The 21,768-nt window shown below is 45.0% G+C and overlaps 1 protein-coding gene across 2 annotated transcripts; it reads left to right on the top strand.

Annotated features, from left to right (window-relative positions):
• Positions 1-258: 258 nt before the first annotated feature.
• Positions 259-20,821, top strand: per1b (period circadian clock 1b). 2 transcript variants are annotated; one of them, XM_026162091.2, is made up of 20 exons: positions 259-429; positions 8,794-9,730; positions 10,666-10,919; positions 11,033-11,154; positions 11,730-11,931; positions 12,017-12,211; positions 12,861-12,939; positions 13,160-13,266; positions 13,818-13,971; positions 14,189-14,459; positions 15,141-15,249; positions 15,438-15,597; positions 15,678-15,793; positions 15,924-16,070; positions 16,581-16,964; positions 17,168-17,982; positions 18,076-18,262; positions 18,596-18,809; positions 19,025-19,175; positions 19,274-20,821. In XM_026162091.2, the coding sequence occupies exons 2-20, from the start codon at positions 9,318-9,320 to the stop codon at positions 19,547-19,549; spliced, it is 4,356 nt and encodes a 1,451-aa protein (XP_026017876.2). In that variant the 5' UTR covers positions 259-429; positions 8,794-9,317; the 3' UTR covers positions 19,550-20,821. The 2 variants fall into 2 exon arrangements, with proteins under 2 accessions (XP_026017876.2, XP_080154487.1); XM_080298361.1 differs by lacking the exon at positions 15,924-16,070.
• The last annotated feature ends 947 nt before the right edge of the window (positions 20,822-21,768 follow it).

The following is a 21,768-nucleotide window of genomic DNA, read 5'->3' as shown; positions in this document are numbered from 1 at the left end:
ATCCATTACGGCCAACTGCACCAACTGTGGGCAGTGGCTACGCCCTCTCGTGTTCCAATGTGTTTTTTGAAAGGAACTCAGGACCAGTCACTCTGCAACGTGACCGCCAGGCCCCGTGCCGCTAACCACGCCCCTCATAACCAATCATATCGAGCCGAGGCGGGCTTTGGGCGGAGAAACCGTCACCTGTTGTCCAATCACAACGGCTATTTCAATATTAGTTACCAGACCATGTACTTGCACGTGTGTCCCTGCGTGTAAACTACAGTTGGGGGAAGAATAAAAAAAATGTCTGGAGATTCAGTACAGACCACTAAGCGAAGGCTGTCGTTGCTACCTGGATTTATGCCGTCTCTTTCAAGAATTTTGAGTTCCCCACCGCGGGATATTGAAGCACTTGCGTTATTGTTATTTTGAAGCATATTTAAGGTAAGCTGGCGCCTTTGGCACTTTGTTTTACAAGAGTTTGGATCTTTGTAGCTAGCATATAAGCTGTTTTTGTGATTACTGAGCATCAGTGTACAAATTGGAGAGATGAATACATTTAACTGCCTCACATTATAGCTACAGTACATAACTTAATATCAACTACAGTCTGTTCATCTCACAGATCATACGCGAGCTTTTTTCTTTTAACCTCCTCTGTTAACTTGATGTGAACTGATGACTTCACAGTGTAAATGTATTTAGAAGAAGATGCCAACACTTTGAACTAATGTAACACAGCAGTAATCTACATCTACTACATCCCACCCAGTTTCCAAGACCTATTTTTCGTGAACTGTGTGAAACTAGCCCCTTTGGTTTGTGCGTGGTGGACTTGCATACACGAATATTGCACCGTGTGCTAAGAGGGGAGGAAATTTGCCCCCATGTGTTTACGATATGCTTGCTAGCGATGGGGCATTTATTGTTTTTCAGATATATTGTGACCGATCATCAGTTTAATCAGTTCATTAACTACCCATATTTTCATGATTCCCAAAGTAACCCCCCTCCTTTTTTTATTACTTTAAGGGAGGGGTTTGTGACGTGCGGTGGTCGTCTGGCAGACATGTTAGTTATGTTAAGCATTGCGTTTGGACTCTGATTGAGGTACTAAAGCAACATAGCAAATGTTTACTCTGTGTTTTAGCCAGACTAGTGTAAACTGCACGTCCAGCTAAAAGGGATTCTTAGAGGCCTCTCTCCTAATGTACACATACTGTTCTTGGTGCTGGCAGATTTTTACTGAAAGCCAAACACAGTTTTTACAGCTCTGCTCTCATTTGATGTAGGACTATTTGACTTGTGCATTCACTGTAGACAATTGCATGCCACTGCTCCTGTGACTGAACAGTGGTGATCCACTCATGCCTGTGAATTGTATTTTGTCGCCCCCAGAGGCTGCATAACTTTATCATTGCATCATAATAATATAAGAAACCATCACACGGCGTTGGTGTTTTCACTCAACCAGTTTCAGTTGACACCTGTGCCAAAATCTTGTGACATTTGCGATGGTGTCCTGTTCCAGGCTTGTAATCCCCTCTGAGTGGCAGTTTTACAGTAAATCTTCCATAAACAGTGTGGCGCACCGCAGAGGCTTGAGGGTTAAACATGAGCCTGCACAAATGCAAGCCTGCAGCTTCTTTGCACTCTTACCCTCCTGAGTGACTGAGAATGCAAAGAAGCTGCACAGAATCTACTCTGAGCCGCTCCCTTATTCACAAGGGGTTGCCATAGTGGGTAGATTTTTATATGGAATGCCCTTTATGACACAACCTTAAAAGGATTGGTGTCTCTTTCCAGGATCAAACCAGGAATCTTTTGCTTTTTAGGAAAACGTGTCAACTACTTATTATTACAGAAGAAACTGTAGAGAAAGAAGACTCCAAAGTCAATGTCTTTCACCCAATAAGTGACCTATCAGAAAGTCTGAGAGCGGACCATGGATGGGCAGGAAACAATGACTCTCCTAGCTCATAAAGAAAAGTCAAACTTGATTTCTGGCAGCAGCGAGCTGTGCTAATGTTGCACAAGGTTGATAGAGGCAGAGACATGCAGTGGCAGCAGGGGTAATTTTCTTCGTGCTGCAATCATTTGATCACATATATGTGGGGTAATGACTCAACTCATGAGACAAGTAAACAATCTTTAGTTTCCCTCGCAGTGATACATCAAAGCACGAATGACTAATTTACCAGCGGTTTAGTCAGCAGAAACAGAGCACCACGTTCTTCCCGTTATGACTTCACAAAAAATAAAAATGTTTGAGATGAATCTTTAGTTCGATGTAAGTTATTTCTTTATTTGAACTATATACTTTTAAAATGGTCAGGTATGTTTGGAAAGACAAAGAGGGTTTGGATATGAGCAGATAGAGGGACCGTGTCTGTCTTAGTTTTGGATAAGAGAAGAAAAAACAAAAAACATCAAGGTTACCAGACTGACCGCAAACTGCTGGGAAATGTCTCAGGTTTTCTTTTTAAATGTCTCTGTTTCTGATTTGGTTTTGAGGTTTTACACTCAAAGCTGCCATTGCCTCACAGGGTTTTTTTCACTCTTGTATTACATGTTCATTGTTAAAAGTTTCCAGCTGAACTTGTTACAGAGGATGTTCACAACAGACACGTGGACAAGTCTGTGGATGTAGGGTTTTTTACCTGCTTCTTACAGGCTTTTATTTTACCCTCTTCAGGAGCTTATGTGCTGAGGTTTGTTGGCAGGCGGTCCAGAGTGTGTGCAGTCATGCATATATTCATGCAACCGGTGCTGTTATTAAATGATCAAGTTGCCACATGTTGATGTCTGAATGTAGTAATTTACACCACACACTTGATTTTTTTTAATGTTAGCCAGTGACACTAATGAAAAGCATTTTTGTTTTGGGGATTTAAGTGGACCTATTGTGCTTTTCCTTATTTTCTGTCACATATAGGTTGTTACAATGGAGGATGCTCATATTAAACATGGCCAGAATTTAATGATGATGATGGATGTGGATGTAATCACTGTGAACCAAAAGCTTGGGCTTCAGACCGTACTTAACACATGGATTGAGTCTGTTTCTATTTTTGTTTTTTTTACTCTTTGCTCTGTGTGATGTCAGACAGAGGGGATATCCTTTATATGGTCCTGTGTAGGAGTATGACAACCCCACACCTGCTGTTAAAATCTTATGTTTTCCAGCAGGAAGAAAGTTCAGAGAATGAACTGAGGGACTGGATCAAGGCCAGGAATATGAGTGAGAATTATTTTGAGATGTGTATCATGCAAAAAAGACAATAATAGAGTCCAAGAATTAAAAAAATCAATAGCATTTGTACCTTAAGGATCACCTTTCTGCATAGAAACACTGGGAACCTGCAGTAACACCATCAGCAAGAAGGATTTAAGGCAGGCTGGATTTGTTTCTGGAAAACCTCAAGACTCTCTTTTTGGGTTGTTATAAAATTTATTTTCAAAAGCGTCTTAGCTCATAAATGGAAATATTTCCAGCTGAATCTAGGCCGCAGATCACTGCATGGAAGATTTACTGAAATCCATGAACAAGTGTTTGGCAATCAATTTTGTTAGATAAAGGGGCCCAGATTTGATGTTAAGGCTGCAAAACTTAGACTTATGACATTTTCTTTGTCTTCTTTTTATGTACATTTTTGTGAAAGTTTGCTTGGAAAGGGTAATGGAGTCATAAAAAAGTACATGTTGATTCTGTGCAGTACTGCTCTATTATTTTGCAGTATTTGATTCCAACTAGTCCCATTCCATGTTTTTACTGTCATGACCCCCATACACAGTTTGACTTATTTGTAGGTCTAAGCAGAGATATCTCAGATCATACTTTGTGCCATTGTGCCATGAATCAACCCACAGGCTACTTCCTGTGTACACCAGTGTGCATGCAAAGTGTGCATAATTGGTTAATGTGATAGCTTTGGCCATTATTGCCATCAGCTCTTCTGAAAACAGTGTTTTAAAATGAAAACCTGTTCATGCAGATGCAGTTTGAGAAAGTTCATGGCTGGCTGTTGTTGTGTTTTTTTATTTTATTTGGTTGGCACATATTATATTAGAGGCAAAGATACTAGTAGTACAGGTGTGGTCCGGCATAAGAAGAACACGAGCCTTCTTTGTGGTTGGGTAGTACTAGCCAAAACAACAAGTGCTAATTGAGCTTCCTGCCATTTGTTGACAATAGACTGACAGTATCTTGGAGAATGATGAAGCTTGCAATGTAAGCAAGACCCAGTGAGGAAGTAGCCAGATGTTGTGCATGTAATGCCAAGATGAAAAAGAAAATAAGCAGAAGGAAAATCAAACTAGTTTACAGAATATTTATCAGGCTTTATTGCCATTTGTTCAGCTGTTGCTGAACCACTTTATTGCACATTTATAACCTTCCAACTAGGTTATTGCAACATAGGTTTGCACAGCTTAAATTTGAAAGTCCCCTGCAGGCTTTGCAGCTTGGAAATGCAGTCCAAATATACCTTTCGATTATAGGCTCAACCTGAAAGGTTTTTTATTATTTTATGTTGTTGCTGTTGTTTAAATCAGCTAATGGTGAAATAAGTTTATTAAATAAACATACTTCAAGAGGTACAGCAAATGTAAATAAACATAATGAAAGCCCATATTTCTGTATTATTAGTGTAATGAAGTTATTATATTATAATGCGATCGTGTGGCAGTGATGTGAAGGGGCGTGCCCGTCTCACAGATGTACACCATGTACGTTTATTACTGTCGCTCATAACCGCTGGTCTAGAATCGGCTCGCGCGTCTGCTCGCAGCGTTGCATATTTAATAGGCAAACCTATGTGGGCGGAGCTGAGACCAGTGTCTGGCAGGCCGTGTGGGAGCCCGGACTCCCTACGCTGCAGCCCAGCCTCTGAGTAGCGCGCTCTGCGATTGGTCGAGCGAGCAGACCAATCAGCGGTCGGCGAGACCTGCGGAAAACACCGCCGTGTACACGTGCCGCATGTACACAGAAAAGCCAAGAGAAGCGGGGATGCTGAGCCAGCGCTGTCACACTGCACTGTGCTGAGATGTGGAGCAGTGGGCGCTCATGCCGGTGAGGGGAAATTGAACTAACACACTTGTTTAACGCGCTCGCTGGGTTTGCAGTGATGGAGCTGTTAGCTTGAGCCCAGAGGAGTAGTTCACACATGTCCGTGCACGGAGCGTCGCCACACCTTCCTGCAGCCTCCATCTGTGCTTTACAGCAGGGAAGTATTTCATGTTACTGCCAGCTTGCGTCAGGTGGCTGTTGTTTGGTAGATGCGCTGGTCTGTGTCTTCTGATATTGTCCCAGTGCATAGCTTGGAGTGTCATATAGTTTGGTTAATATACAGCATCAGAGGTTCTCATGCACGTTAGAGCTGCTGGCTTAATTTGAGGAGTTTTATAGAGTCTTTAGGATATGAATTTTCTCTCCATAGTCTACTGTTGGAAAACAGTAATGCAGTTACAAGAACAAGTGCTGATATTTTTTTTTCTTTGTTTAGTTAAAATGACAGAAAAATTGTAAACATTTTCTATGAAGCTGACAGTTTCAGATTGTTAGTTTGGTGCAGGCAGGCATCCAAATGAGCAAATATTCACATTTGAGGAGGAGCAAGCATTGAGCTGTGTGCATTTCTTTTCCCTTAAATCCGGTTTGTTGTAGATAATTATTGTTTCAGTTTGAACTTCAACCTGCAGTGCACTTCATGAATGCAACAAAGAAGCCTCTAGTGTTCAGTTTCAGGCTCAACACATTGTTGTCAACTGTTTGCTTTTACAGCCCCAGGTGTTAAACATTTGCAGGTTTCATTAGAGATGTGATTAGATGTTTTAGGCAGCTCATCTTGTTCAGATGTCCAAAGTGTGAGATTGTTGTGCTGATGCTTCAAATAAGAATTTGGATAGCATCTGATGCATTTATTTCTTTATTCATTCTCCATATGAATAAATAAATCTTTGTCATAAAAGCTACAGACAGGTTTATGGTTTGTTTGACATGTCAGTGTGTCTTTAGTGTTAAGCCTTACAGTTACAGTGTTTGAATCAGATCACTTGCTTCATTACCATCACAGTGAACAGATTTATGGCCAACTGTTGGAGCAGAACCCAGCCAGTGTCAAGTGGAGAAGTGCTGTTTTACTGGCAGGAAAGCTGCAACGCTCCTTTCATTGGCTGATCTATATTTGTCACCATAGTGAGCGTGTGGTGTATTTATCCCGTGCAGACATGAGTTCTTTGCATTTTTGTTTACAGTTTATCATTAGCAGTTATTTTCTGCCCGAGCACTTTGCCTGAAGGATTGTGAACACAGCCATGCTGTCTGTTAGGTGACATCTCAGAAGTATTTTTGTTGGTCCAAACATCAAAGGTGATCAATGTGCAGTGATTTAAGACAGAGAAAAGCAACTGAGAAATTCAAATTAGGGTGTGTCTGACATTTTCTCCTACTTTCTCTTCAGCATGTGTCCTGTTCAGAGCAGTCCCAGTAGGATTAATGCTGTACTTTAAGGTCTGGTTATGTAACGCTGTGTGAATGAAGATAAATGCAAACTGTTGAATACCAACACTTCTGCATTTCCAGATCCTGGACATTCTTGTGTCTTTTTATCTGTCATGCCACTTGACAGGTACTAGGTCAGGACATGCTAGTTCACCTAAATTGGACAGGAAATTACGCAGAAACAAGTGCTGCTGTGATTATTATCACACTTTTCGAGCTTTACCTGTCATTCAAAGCGATTGTTCATCTGATATAATGTGGTGACTGCCGGCCTTCACAGTAGGTGTGCACCAGTATATCAGCCGAACATTGTTACTGGCCTGTCAGCAAATGCAGCTTTTGATTCATAAAAATCTGGGACGACGTAGTTTCTGCTTTGCGCTGTGGTTAACTAATATGTTTACATATAAAAATAAAGCAGATTTTAAAAAAAGAAAAGAAAAAAAAAAGAAGTATATCTGCATATCATTTGCATTTGACAGAAATCTAAATTAAATGAATCTCATCCCACCTCCTATGACCTGGATGTCTTAGAGACTCGGGTCTCACAGGGGTAGGCGAGTGATTTTTGCCTCTGTGTCACGCAGACAGAGACAGAATGATTCATTTAACCTTTCTGCTAAATGTGTACAACACAGGGCAGTCGTGAGCAGCGCAAATCAGATACAGAAAATAAGAAGAAACCGAAGACATGTTTTTTTTCCAAGTAACGTGTTAGTCCTGTAGTCAGCACGCCTTGTTACATATTCTTTCCCACAGCACGACAGACATATCTTGCATAATCAGAGCTTGGTCCTACAGCGTGTATTTCCTGTGAATAATTCGAAAAAGGTGGGCGGCATACTGGCTCAGTGGTTTTTTGCAGCGTTAGCTAGTGGTCATGGGTTCAAAAGCGATCTAACATTGCGGTGTGGAGTTTGCATGTTATTCTCGTGTCTGCGTGGGTTTTTGCTTTCCTCCCACAGTCCAAAGCCATGCATGCGCCCCAATCCTGACTCTCTATCAGCCTGTGTTTTTACTCGGCATCTGATTGGCTGCGGAAACAGAGCTGAGGTTTAAAGCTGAGCTTTAAAGAGTCCACCGAGTGGACTGGGATGGTGCAGGCAGGTACTGTAATAGCCTGAGAACAGTTCTTCACCACCACCTTTGCGTGCGTCTCTGCCATCACCTGTGGAAGCATGCATGGATGCCAGCCTGCCTCACACCCACTCACTCCCTGCTTGCATATTTCTTCATCATAATTGGTCCCTTCCCTCCGCCCAGTCTGGCCATAGCACATACAGATTGTCATGTGCAAGTGTGCATCATCCATCTGACCAAACATAATGCTGATTAGCATTTCATGCCCAGAAAGGAGGGAGCTTAGGCGCAGCGCATGAATTTGTTAATCTCCTCTCCCCAACCACTGTTTGTTGCGTTTTAAGTTATTTATGAGTTACCCTCGTCACAGGCCCTGACTTGTTATCGCCTCCTGTCCCCTCAGCTGTAAAGGGCCGTTGCGTCAGCACAGGTATATCTGAGCATATTTAAAGCCGTCCTGAACAAATGCAGCATCACTGCACACTTGTCGGAGGCAGGTAAAGAGGGTTGTGGGGCAGCCAGGTGTATAAAGTTGAGAGGATTGGCGACTGAATATGAGGCTGTGTCGTCTTTTAGTTGCGTCTGCCGGTCTTAAAGGATTAAGGGGTATCACCTTTGCTCAAGGAATAAATAGCACTAGACTCTCACTTGCGTAGGTGGGCCGTATATATATACTTGGAGTTACCTTTCCCAATTATTCTTAGCGCTCTCTGATGTGAGCTTTGTTCTCTCCTCCCAGCCAGTGTTTGTTTTGACTGTCCCAGGGGTAAAAAGAGACTGAGCTTTGACGAGCGACCAGTGTCCTATGTCACACTTTGGCACCAGCACAAGTTCACCTGATCTATATTCAGATCTATGCGTACGCACTTGCAGCATACAAATAGAAACAGGAGATTACTGTTATTCCGTGGGCAGGATGAGGAGATTGTTTTTGTTTCCCAGATAATCTGAGTAAAAGGAGAACAGCTGGGCCCTAAACAAGAGCACACTCTTCTATCCTGACACGCAGCCCGCATCGCTCGGCAGGGAGAATATTTCACGCCGTATTTGATTCGTCTTCTGAGGTTGACATGATGATAAACTGATGATAAGCTTTTTAAAGCCGCAGTCCTGGAGAGATACTTGAGAGAGACCATGACAACCAAGTGTTTTATAATCCTAATATTGCTGTCCTTTCTCCCCCTCTCCCTCTCTCTGTCCATCTCGCTCTTTTTCTTTCATTTCAGGTGGCCTTTAGCGCCTAGAGCACCACATCTCTAAAGAAGGGAGAAAACCAGACACTGAGTGAAAGGAATGTTTTTTGCTCTCACCGAGAGCTGTTTTTCTCACTCTCCCTCACAATCTCTCATCCCATCTGTTGGAGCATTTATGCCAAGGCTGTTTCATAACCACAAATTCATGTCTTGTCTGCAGCGCTTTGAGTGACACTTTTTTTTCCCCGAGATAATTACTGTTCTGTTTGTTTAGAAAGGCAGCTTTGTAGCAGCCTGCACCTTTTTTTTTTCTTCCTGAAAATTCTCAAAGAGGGGTCTACAGTGCGCGAACCCCCCCCCCCACACACACACAGACACACCCAAAAAACCAAACCAAACAATGATATGGTCTCTGTTTGATTTGTTAAACTAACAGCCAACAACTATGATTCACATGTGCATACATAGTAGTCCCACTTAAAGCAAAGTTCAATTTTTTTTGTTTCGCCTTGGCTGACTCCCTCAATCAAGCTGTACCAGCCTCATCCTACTCTAGTATGAGTTATGACAACTCTAAATCAATGCCTAGCAGCAGCAGTCGGGGGCGATTGGCAGGGGCCAACGGGAAAGACCCCGAAGCGGATTCACAGGGGTTAAATGTGCACGAAATCTGCAGCAGTGGTCAGCTTGGTGCCAGTGTCACCCACAAGGACCAGGAGAGCGGAGGGGGAGGAGGTTCATCCCCCAGCGACGGATCTCAGTCTGGAGGTTCGTCCAGAGATCAGAGGTGTCCGACTTCAGACGATATGGATGGAATCTCAAGCGGAAACGACTCCGGGGAGAGGGAGAGCGAGGGCGGGATGGAGAGGGAGAGCAGGTCTCGCGGACATCAGTCCGCACGCAGCTCCCACAGCTCTTCAAATGGCAAGGACTCTGGCATGATACTGGAGACTACAGAGAGCAACAAGAGGTAAGAGAAGTCACCCACAGCTCATTTTTTGTGTGTGTGTTCAGGGTGAAATCAGTATGATCTTAGTCAGATTACAATGAATGAAATGAGTGGCTGCACCAAGGCCAGGCCTAAAGAGTCTAAGAGTAAAAGCTGGAAATGAGTAGAGAAAGATTAAGATGGTAGATAGCTGGATGCTTTTATTATAAGACAGATGTCAGCATTAGTAATGCTGACGATTACTACTCTGGTTTAACTGAGCGTGTACGGTGGCTGGCGAGGACCAACGTTGTGTGGCATGCAGAAAGGATGTTTCAGCTTTTATTGCACCTGTTTTCAATGTAAGTGCTTTAAAATCAGAAATGTAATTGTATTATTCATGTTTGCCATAAAAGTGCCACAACATTAAAACTGCCTGCCTAATATTGCTCAGGTGCCCCTTTCGAATAATGGCATGGACACAGGACCCCCGAGGGTGTCCTGTGGCGTCGGCTTGTTGCAGAGTCGAGCCTCGGAGGATCGAGCTTGTTCCGGGGCATCCCACTGTTGCCTTATTGGACTGCTGTCTGGGGAGTTTGGAGGCTGGGTGCACACTTTGGGCTCTTTGTTACGGTAGTCGAACTGGCTGTGAGCAATTTTTGCGGTGTTGCAGGGCGCATTGTCCTGCCGGGAGAGACGGCTGCCATTGGGAGTTTCGTTGCCATGGGGGGGTGCGCCCTGGAATAGGTGAAGTTGTCGAGAAACCTCTTCTCTGCTTATACCCATTTTCATCTGAAAAGCTTCTTCTAGCTGTCAGAGTGGACACCAGTAGCCGAAACTACCTATTTAAAATAGTTTCTTTGGATTTTTTTTAAATTTATTGACACTTATGTCTGCCTGGTCGGCAGCAGCAGTGTTCACGCACTCACCTCTCACTTTCTGAATAATCATTGTCTGAAACTGTCCTCCTTACCCAGCTCCAACTCCCAGAGCCTGTCACCTCCCAGCGGGTCCCTGGTCTACAGCCTGCCGTCGTCCAGCTCGGAGCACCACCCCCTCTCCACCTCCGGTTGCAGCAGCAACCAGTCAGCCAGGGTCCAGACGCAGAAGGAGCTCATGAAAGCCATCAAAGAGCTCAAGCTCCGACTGCCAGCTGAGCGCAAGGCCAAGGGCCACTTCAGCACTCTGAATGCACTCAAATATGCTCTGCAGTGTGTCAAACAAGTCCGAGGTGAGGGTCTTTTTTTTTTCTTTTCTAAGAAGGTGGCTGTTCTTATGTGGGAGGCAAAACACAGATGATGAATTTTAGGCCCATCTTAACTGAGAAATGTTCAATGTTTCCAGCTAACAAGGAGTACTATCACCAGTGGAGTGTGGAGGAGTGTCACGGCTGCAGTCTGGACTTGTCCACCTTCACGATTGAGGAGCTGGATAATATCACCTCAGAGTACACCCTCAAAAACACTGTGAGTTTAAATTCGTATCCACTTCTTCCTGCATCTTAAAACTACTCTTAAAGGCTTTTAAAGGAGTGGGGCTAGTACACTATTACTGTTGTTAATGAGCCATGGGCATTATTGTTTTATGACTTTCGGTACCTCAGAGTTTAACACGTAACTCAGAGGAAAGGAGGGTTGCCTCCTGGTTACTGTCAGAGCATTTGATAAATCTACGCTATCCAGAAACTGAAGAAGCATCTGAATGTCCTTCAAGGCACACTACTGATTTTAAACTGAGATTTAGAGGTTCAGTCGACCCTCAATGAAACTACTACACAGGCGGTTTGGGGTACTGGGGCAGATGTTTAGATTTGTGCTGATGTTTGAGGACAACCAGTACATACAGGCATGAAATTTCACAGGATTAGTAGCCCAGAGCTAAATGAATTTGAAGATGGGTGTGGCCTTCAGCTTTGTGCTTGTGTTCAAAAATATCCATTTTCACAGTTTTTTTTCCTGAAACAGGAATTGAAATGCGCCCCAATGAAAGATCCCAGATTGTTGGAGAAGATGGCTCATTAAATTCCTTCTGTTTTCTCCAGGACACATTCTCCATGGCAGTATCATTCTTGTCAGGGAAGGTTGTGTACATATCGCCCCAGGGCTCATCCGTGCTGCGTTGTAAGCCTGAGTGTCTCCAAGGAACCATATTCTCTGACCTTTTGGCTCCGCAAGATGTCAGCACCTTCTACAGCAGCACGGCACCCTGCCGCCTGCCCCAATGGGCCTCCTGCATCGGCTCTGGTGAGCACACGCTGACTGAAAGCGCGAGCAAGTTTAGCTATGTTTCCTTATGTTTCCTGTGCTGACTGACTCCGGTCTCCTCCAGCATCTCCTCCAGTTGACTGCACCCAGGAGAAGTCCATGTTCTGTCGGCTCAGTGCTGACCGGCCGCAGGGCGGCGAGATGCGCTACTACCCATTTCGCCTCACGCCCTACCAGCTCACCATCAGAGACTCGGATGCTGCTGAGCCACAGCCCTGCTGCCTGCTGATCGCAGAGAGGGTCCACTCTGGATATGAAGGTATTTGATACGATCCCCTGTTGTCTGTAATAAACAAGTGTTTGTGTATATATGAGTTAAAATTACACCATCATCAATTTGACACTGAGAGTCACACAAGCTAAAGAGATGTAACATAGCATTTTAATTATATCGACACTGTTCTTTCCTTACTGTTTGGACTGATTATGTGAGGTGATGTATGAATATGATTCTTGTAACCAGGCAGGCCCCACCTGTTTGAGTAGAGTAGCAGAACGCAGGGCAGCTTTTGGTATCAGAGTCGCTTCAGGTCTGACATGTGACAGGTTACTAGTTTGGTTTCAGAGCGCGTGTTTGTTTTGGTGAGACAGGATGAGTGGGCGGTGCGTTGGTGTTAACTCTGTGGCAGGATGTTTCAGTGGAAAACAAAGCAAGCGAGCCTGGGGTTATCAGAAAAGAGCGAGAGAGTCTAGTTTGTGTAGTTGCACTCTAACAGGTGCAAAGTCTGCTTCCACTATAGCTCTGGAGGAAATATAATGAAAGAGACTGGAATACCATATTCCTTTGAATATGGATAATGTAGACCGTTGATACTGCATGACTGTCAGAACAGTGTCAGACACAAAGTCTGTTTCACCCTCCAAACATGCTCCTCATCTGTTCTGTTTGTGTCCTCTGTGCCCATCAGCTCCTCGCATCCCACCCGACAAGAGGATCTTCACCACCAGTCACACTCCCAGCTGCCTCTTCCAGGAAGTTGATGAAAGGTCAGTTATCTTTGCTCTGACCCCATGCTTCCTGCTGTGTCGCCTTCTGGTAATTGGTGTTTTAAGCTTAAGGCGTGCGATCGACTCATCGTTTCACTGTGGATTTGGAGACGGTTGTTAAAAATAAACAGCTATAACATGTTTTGCGATTTCACTTCTCTGAATGTTAAGGTGTGTGTAAAATGATAACTCTCAGTGTGGAAATGTGATGTGTTTGCAGGGCAGTGCCACTGTTGGGTTACCTCCCTCAGGACTTGGTCGGGACACCGATCCTGCTCTGCATCCACCCTGAGGACAGGCACATTATGGTGGCTATACATGAGAAGAGTAAGCCTATTTAAGCCTTTCTTCAAAATGTAATCACGACCAAATTCACACAGGGCTAATGTAAAAAACACACTTTAGCTCGAATAACAGGCTTGTTAGCAGAAGACTAATTAATTGGGAACCTGTGCAGTAGGAGAGAAACGTGGACGTTAATCTGCTGATGTAACGACAGCTGCTGTTAAAATGTATAAAACCTAAGCAACCAGGTTCTCTGTGCACTGTGTGTGTCAGAGCTGCAGGTGGTGTGCACATAGACACACAAAGGCAGCTACAGGGGACAGGGTGACGCCTACATTAATCCAGCAGAGGCAATAATGATCATTTATTATGTGATCTTTCTCTCTTCTTTTACTTCTGGAAAAAATAAGGGTCCTCATTTTGACGTTCTAGTTTTGTGGCTGTTGCCGCCTGTATCTGGGGATGTTTTTGGTAGGAGCTTATGTCACACAGAAGCGTAAGGGCTGTGTAAACCGTTCATGGCTTTCATATGTTTTATTTTGTTCCTTCACAACTCAGGAAACTCACATGTGTGCTTTGTCATCTCTCTTCAGTCTTTCAGTTTGCTGGGCAGCCGGTTGACTACTCGCCCCTGCGGATGTGCGCCCGCAGCGGGGAGTATGTCACCATGGACACCAGCTGGTCTTCCTTTGTTAACCCCTGGAGTAGAAAGGTGGCGTTCATCGTGGGGCGGCACAAAGTCAGAACGTAAGCGTTTTCTGTCTCACTTCACCAAAAGTTTTATGTAATTGTTCAAACTTTGTGCGTCGGTCATCTGTCCTTAAAGCTCATTAGATGCACGTTTAATACTGCCTTTAGTGACTAAACAAGGATCTTCTTAAAAAGTGGCACTTTTAGAAGACCTAAAAAAAAACCACAGATAAAGAGTTTGTTTCTATTATAAACAAACTCTCCTTGTCTCCAGGAGCCCGCTGAATGAAGACGTGTTCACCGCGCCGCAGGACTGTGAGAATCGGGTCACCACGCCCGACATCGTCCACCTGAGCGAGCAGATCCACAGACTCCTGGTGCAGCCGGTGCACAGCAGCAGCTCTCAGGGCTACAGCTCTCTTGGGTCCAGCGGCTCACGGGGCTCCCACCGCTCCAACCAACAGCACCTCAGTGCCTCGGCTGCCTCGTCCAGCGACAGCAACAGTCCCGTTGTAGATGAGGCCGCAGGTGCATTCCACAAACCTGTGAGTCTGAGAAAGAAGTGCTTTTGTGTTGTTGTTTTTTTTAGTTATATAACCACAGTACAACCAGCTTTGCAATCAGTTGAGTTTAATCCTCTGATTGCAAAGAGGCACATCATAGACACACGAGAAGAGCCAGAGTATAAAATTCATTCATTCTAGCTCGTTACCTGATCCAGTCTGTCTGGCAGGTTTTTTTGGATAAAGGTTGCCTTGTGATTGAAAGTGGCTGCCGAGAGGTTGGTCACTGCAGCTGCTGAAACTTCAGTTGTCACCAGGCAACCACCAGTGTTTTGTTTCCTAGCTGCAAGGGGGTTGCTGTCCTTTTACTGTAGTGTGGCTAAATGATAAAATATCTGGATTCAGACATTAGATGACTAAAGGGGCTGCATAGAGGGTTAGACTAATAAGGATTCTTTTTAACTATGAATCATGTAAGGCTACTCAAACAAAAAAAGAAATCCATCTGAAAATGCGCACAACATGTCCCGCTTTGTGAAATGCTTTCTCACAAGATTGTTTATCCCCTTGTTTTTGATACAGCCGCATTTTCCTGGGTACTGTTGCATCACATTTAGACTGTAGTGTTACGCACGAACAATATGACAGGTTGGCAGAAGATTCAGTGCAGTGTCATTCTCTCGTTGGTTAGCTGTGATGTTTCTGGTCTTCGTTTTTCTCTAGATGACGTTTCAGCAGATTTGCAAAGACGTCCATATGGTGAAAACAAACGGGCAGCAGGTTTTCATCGAGTCTCGTAACCGCCCACTTCCGAGGAAAAACACCAGCACGGGTAAGAGGCTGGAGTTGTATTTGAACTCAGAATGTCACGGGAGAGTAAATAGTTTGGTTTTTTTAATAGTTTTAGTATTCCAGGAAAGAAAAAGGCATAAAAGAAAGTTTTTTAATAATAACAATAATGTCCAAAAGCCTTCACAGAGGACGATTTTAATTTCTTGATCCTGTTTGTATCTGATCCAGTCACGGCGGCCGTCAGAGCGATCAACAGCGATCCAGTCAGAAGTTTGATAGCAGACATGACAAACCCATCCAAAAGTTTGGTCCCTGCACCGCTTGTACCCAAGGAACCATCTACGAGCTACTCCTACCAGCAGATCAACTGTCTGGACAGCGTCATTAGGTTTGTACACAAACCTGAAGTCGTTTCTGTGTCGACATTTGCCCTTTGACCTCCCACTTACCCAGCGATTTCTCACACAGGTACTTGGACAGCTGTAACATTCCCAATACAGTCAAAAGGAAGTGTGGTTCCTACTCCTGCACTGCCTCCTCAGCATCTGATGACGACAAACAGGAGCCCAACGGCAACAGCAAAGGTATTTCACTATGATCTGGAATTGATTAAGTTGTTAGGTAGGTAATGATGCAGCTAACTAGGTAGAAGACAACAAACCTGGTTGATGTTGTGTCTGTGCGACTAAATTTCTGACCGTATTGTCTCTCCAGGTGGTTCAGTTAACCTCGTAGGTGAACCACCTCCTCTGCCTCCTCTGACCATGGCCACAAAGGCAGAAAGTGTAGCCTCAGTTACGTCTCAGTGTAGCTTCAGCAGCACCATCGTCCATGTTGGAGACAAGAAGCCTCCCGAGTCAGGTGGGCCTCGTTAACACTCACGCTCTCCTTCCTGGAAGTTGCAGGACGAGTTCCTTGCACACCCTGAATGGAGTTCTTTTTTTTGTTTTTCATGTTTAACAGTGGCGTTCAAGTTGTGCTTTTTATGTGTTTGTTTTGCAATTAAACTCGCTTTTGTTGCAGGCATACTACCTGGAACATTTCTGGTTTGATGTGATGTGTTTCATTCTTCTCCTGTGCACACTGTTTTACATATTGTAATTGTTTTTTTTTTCAGTGAATGTTAAACTTTAATGACACAACAGCTCTAGCAAACACGAGGCTTCAGCTAACAAACTCGTGTTTATCTGCAGCTGTAGATTGTATAAGATATATACGTGTATGTATGTATACCTGAATCTTTTGGTCCTACCTGCCTAATGACAGCACTGAATTGTGTCAGTTAATTGCAAAAAGAGTGATCTTTATTTCTTCTTTATATCGTTACACCCCGCCTTCTTGTCCTCTTCTCCTCTTCTTCTCTTCTCACAGACATCGTCATGGAGGAAACTCCTACAACTCCCACACCGGCTGCACAGACTCCTCTCGACACCACCCCGACTCCTCCCGCAAGCAGCTTAGAGCTTCCCGCTAACATCGCGCCTCCTCCACCTCCTCCTCCGCCACCTCCTCCTCTCCCTCAAGCCAGCCAGCCTGATAGGGACAGCCGGAGAAGCGGAAGTGTAGGAGCCGGAGCAGCGGGAGGTGGAGGTAGCAGGCTGGGTCTTACCAAGGAGGTGCTGTCCGCCCACACTCAGCAGGAGGAGCAGGCCTTCCTCGACCGCTTCAAGGACCTCAGCAAGCTGCGCGTTGTCGATCAGACGGTGTCTTCAACTGTGCGCTGCCACGCCGCAGCTGTCAACCCCCTGTCACGAGGTAGGAGCACACTGTCACAGTCTTAGAAATGGTTTTGTATTGAATAGCTGTTTTGCAAAGTGAAGAAGTATATTTGAACTTCATCTTTGGGAACCTGTATCACCTTCGATACACTAACGTCTGTGAAACTGTTGGTGTGAAAGCTTCAGAATATTTTATGTGAAGCACCAAACTGATTGTAGGGCGTCTTCTATCTTTTGCAGGGGTGCGTTGTTCCCGTGACTACCCAGCTGCAGGAGGTAGCAGTGGTCACAGACGCGGCCGTGGCGGTAAGAGACTCAAGCACCAGGAGTCTTCTGACCAGCACAGCTCTCTGGGCCTGAGCGGGGGTCGTCAGGACCTCAGAAGCAGCACTGCTCCCATGCCCCTCAACATGCCTCTCGGCCCTCCAACAACCTCATCCTCCTGGCCTTCTGTAGGTTCCCAGGCTAGCATGCCACCCGCTGCTTTTCCCCCTGGTATGCTTCCAATCTACCCCATCTACCCACCTCTTACTCAGCCCTTACCCGTCCCAGATCCATCACGTTTCCCCCCCACCCAGATGGTTCCTCCCATGATGGCCTTCGTTCTGCCCAACTACATGTTCCCGCAGATGGGAGTGCCCATGTGTCAGCCAGGCTCCACCCCTGGACCATTTTACAATCCCAACTTCGGTTACCAAGGGGTCCCCACAGCCGCTGTCCCCACAGCCGCTGTCCCCACAGCCGCTGTCCCCATTACAGTTTCCAACCCCATGCCCACACCAGGCACATGTGCCCTGTCTCGCAGCAGCACGCCACAGTCTTACACTCAGACGCCAGCTGATCGCGAAGGCGCGGAGTCACCCCTCTTCCAATCCCGATGCTCCTCCCCTCTCAACTTGCTTCAGCTGGAAGAGTCGCCGAGCAACCGGCTAGAGGTCGCCACGGCACTAGCAGCATCTCAGCAGGCATCGCCTTCGGTGCAGGGTGGGGCAGCCAGGGGGCAAAGTTCCACCAATCAGAGGAGCTCAGATGACACCTCCAAGGAAAATGAGAATGTAAGTGTTCAGGATAGGATGTCTGACCTAAAAATGTAGCAATTGCTCACAAAAGACTTAAAAAAAAATTAACATTAATGTTTTCCCCATTAGGGTGAAGCTAATGAGTCCAACAACGATGCCATGTCCACCTCCAGCGACCTGCTGGACTTGCTGCTCCAAGAAGACTCGCGCTCAGGCACCGGATCAGCTGCCTCTGGTTCAGGGTCTTCGGGAACAAGATCCTCGGGTTCGGGCTCCGGTTCCAACGGCTGCAGCTCCTCTGGCACCAGCGGCACCAGTCAGTAGATTTAAATCATTAGTGCCATTTAAAAAAAAAAAATAAAAAAAACATCTTGTTCTCGGCTGTTGATGGAATTCTTTTTAGTTTAATGGTTTCTATCAGGGACGCAGAGTTCTGGGGCACTCTGACATTTAATTTAGTTGATCGTGATATGACTGTTATTAGTAAAGTGAGATGATACCAGATGAAATAAATCAGATGAACTCTAAAAGTTGCAGTAAAAAAAAAAATGTTTTGATTGAGATTGTCTCTAATTAACACTGTGATGGTCTTTAATTCTCAAGTACAGACTGAAAACTCTTCTAAACTTTTTGTGTTTTTCCCATCTAGTCAGCAGCCAGGGCAGCCACACCAGCAAGTACTTCGGCAGCATCGACTCATCGGAGAATGACCATTCCCGCAAACAGCCAGCAGGGGGCAGCAGCAGCGCGGGAGGAGACGGTGGAGAGGAGCAGTTCATCAAGTGTGTGCTGCAGGACCCCATCTGGCTGCTGATGGCCAACACAGACGACAAGGTCATGATGACCTATCAGCTGCCTGTCAGGTACAGCACTGGGCAAAATGACATACACGACTTTGATTCACTCATTCAGCTCTCAGATGACAAACTGGTTTAGAAAAAGTGAGGATTGTTTTGTTTCTCAAGACATGAAGTATAAGTGGGACCGATCTAGTCATACTGTAGAGAAATACAAGCAGCTGTTAGTCCAGAAAGGCAGCAGCTTAATACTTGTCCACTTTATTTGTCTTCGTCAACAGGGACTTGGAGACGGTTCTGCGAGAGGATCGTGAGTCCTTGAGGAACATGCAGAAACACCAGCCACGCTTCACAGAGGAGCAGAAGAGGGAGCTGAGCCAGGTCCATCCCTGGATCCGCACCGGACGCCTGCCGCGAGCCATCAACATCTCCGTGAGTACAACAGATCCACCCTGTACCATGTCAACGTGCGATGTACGATCTGTTTTGTGGCAGAAAATACAGGAAGTCGCTTCTCTCTGTGTTTTCAGGGCTGTACCGGCTGCAAGTCTCCCCCCGCTGTGCCCCCCGCCGCCCCATTCGACGTGGAGATCCACGACATGGAGCTGTGCAGCGTGCTCAAGGCCGAGGAGGAGAGCGCCGGCGAGGTGATGAAAAGCCTCACAGAGGCGGCTCACCATGAGGACGAAGAAGAGGAGGAAGGAGTTGAAGATAAAGGAACAGAAAAACAGGACAGCAGCCAAGACATGGTGGCAGAGGAGGAGGGAGCGAGGTCAGACACTGTGGAAGGAAAAAGTGAGACTTAGCCACTGGAGTCTGACGGGACTCACCTCGCAGGTGGCCCAAAATGAAAAGCACTAGCGCCAATCATGAGCTTCATCATGAGACAATATGCGCCGTCCAGGACTTCCTGTGCTCAAAGCATCATTACAGAGGCTGTAATCCAATGAGCTTGCGCTGGGATGCTGAGGTGCGTACTGATGCAGACGACTGCTGTTTATTGTCGGACAGCAGGTCAGGCGGGACACGTTGATTCTTTGAGTCTGATTTCGATGTCAGCGGTCCAGGCACCCACTGGAACTGATAATTAAATGCCTTGGACACCACCGGACACGCACACTCAGTTTTAGAGAGTGAATTTGTCCTGTTTTCTTTCTTTTTGTCTATTTTTTTTATTTTATTTTAATTGTCCTTGTAGTTCAGGTTATATTTATTTAAGTTGTAAAATAATCAAAGGAGACTAAGGTTAAAAAGTGCGCCTTTACATAAAGATGGATGTGCTCCACTTGTGTTTTCATCTCTCCTGCCCAGAGTTCAGCCTGTGACAAAAGAAGGGACTCTGACTTTTCTGAATGTTTCTGGGATCCTGTTCTGGTCTCAATCCTCACTTTTTCTTCTTCTTCTTTTGTATGAATTGTGACCCCAAATAATTAAACTACTTTCACCTGATAGAGGAAAATGTACAGTGAGAACCAAGTAATTTTGTAAGCATTGTGTATATTTTTATAATTTGATGCACTGCAGATGGAGAACACCCAAAAGAGGGTGTGTACTGTAAAAAAAAAAACAACAACAAAAAATGTGTTTAAAAAGCTATTTGTTATACGATAGATCGCACTTTTTGGAAATGGAGACAGTGTTTGTGACTCGGCAGTCGAGTTGCTTTACTTGTGGACGAGCGTGGAAATCAGCGGGAGTCTGACCCACACCTTTTAAAAGGCTTCTCATCTGCCAGGCATTAGTTTGAGCACGACAACAGTGAACAAACACTACAGACAGCGTTTCCCAATTTATCAACCCCCCTACGGACCCTGCAGCGCTTCTGTGTTGCTCGTGGTGGTGAGAAGATTTGGAAAAAGGTGGATGTAACTCTTAAAAAGTCCTCCGAAGAGTTCGAAGAGTGTTTTACTATCTTCTCTATTCCACTCTGTCCCTTTTCCCTGTCTCTTCTCTGTGGCACTGTTCTGGTCATGTGATATCCTTTGCTTCATGGCGTCAGTGGTGTCTGCAACAGTTTAATATTTTTGAAGTTCTTTGTATAAAAAAAAGACAATAAAATGACTTTAAATGGGTTTAAATGCGAAGTCAGATTTTTCTTCTTTTCCACCTCATGATTACATCTCTTTGCAGTCTATTTTTGTTGTCAGTTGGCGTGGATACACAGAAGCGTCCAGAGCGAGCTGGAAGCAGAGAGCGGATCGGGGCAGCTGCTTTCTTACCCGACCGCAGTCTCCTGCTGTTCTGCTGTGGTTTCTACCCAAAGTGGTCACCGCAGCTTAAAAAAGACAAAAGGCACGTCCTCGTTCAGACAGGCTCAAAGTGGTGAAGCTGACTTCAGTGCATATTATGATTATAACAATGGCAGCAATGATTGTAATGTGCGTGGGTCTGCTGGCAGACCGGCTGGTATTAATAACACAGCTGAAGATGCTCCATCTTTTATTATGCAACAATAAAAATGAGTCTTACTGTTGTAATAAAACATTTTACTGTAGAGTTCAGCATAACTCACGTTTTTAATAATTGCTTTTACGAGCCCTGTATGATTTTTATTCTGGTTCCTGCAGTTTTTTAAGCTTTCCTGTGCTTACACTGGATCGTTTTGTGAGGCGAGGTTAATTCTGTGGAAAGAATTTAATCTTTTTAATGAACCGTCACCTAAATTGTGCTTGTGTGCCCATGATCTTTAAAAACAGCAGTCAGGATCCACGCTGGCAGCTGTGAGATCGCAGCAGTACAGAAGTAAATGCTAAATTTGCATGCTAATGTGTGAGCCAAAAGAGGGACTACCATTATATTGAGATTTAAACACCGCAATACAAGTGCTGTTACAAGAAATTTTATTATATGTGGGAAATAGAAACCAATTAATGATAACAAGAAGAAAAATCCACCAGTCCTGATAAGATTAAGCTAGCAAACAAGAGGACAGACAGAAGCTGCACCACAGTTTGGGCCATGATTAGAATTACCACTCCCCCTGACCAAGTGATCACACTCAAACATCAATACACTCAACTGCATT

The sequence above is a fragment of the Astatotilapia calliptera genome, chromosome 3 (assembly GCF_964374335.1).
Source record: "Astatotilapia calliptera chromosome 3, fAstCal68.1, whole genome shotgun sequence".
Taxonomy (NCBI): Eukaryota; Metazoa; Chordata; class Actinopteri; order Cichliformes; family Cichlidae; genus Astatotilapia; species Astatotilapia calliptera.
This window is presented reverse-complemented; position numbering and strand designations above follow the sequence as displayed.

Coding starts and splice junctions, on each gene's coding strand:
- per1b (XM_026162091.2), top strand. CDS start 9,318: ATGAGTTATGACAACTCTAAATCAATGCCTAGCAGCAGCAGTCGGGGG. Junction 17,983..18,075: donor CCTCCAAGGAAAATGAGAAT/GTAAGTGTTCAG, acceptor TTTCCCCATTAG/GGTGAAGCTAATGAGTCCAA. Junction 19,176..19,273: donor CGCGAGCCATCAACATCTCC/GTGAGTACAACA, acceptor CTGTGTTTTCAG/GGCTGTACCGGCTGCAAGTC.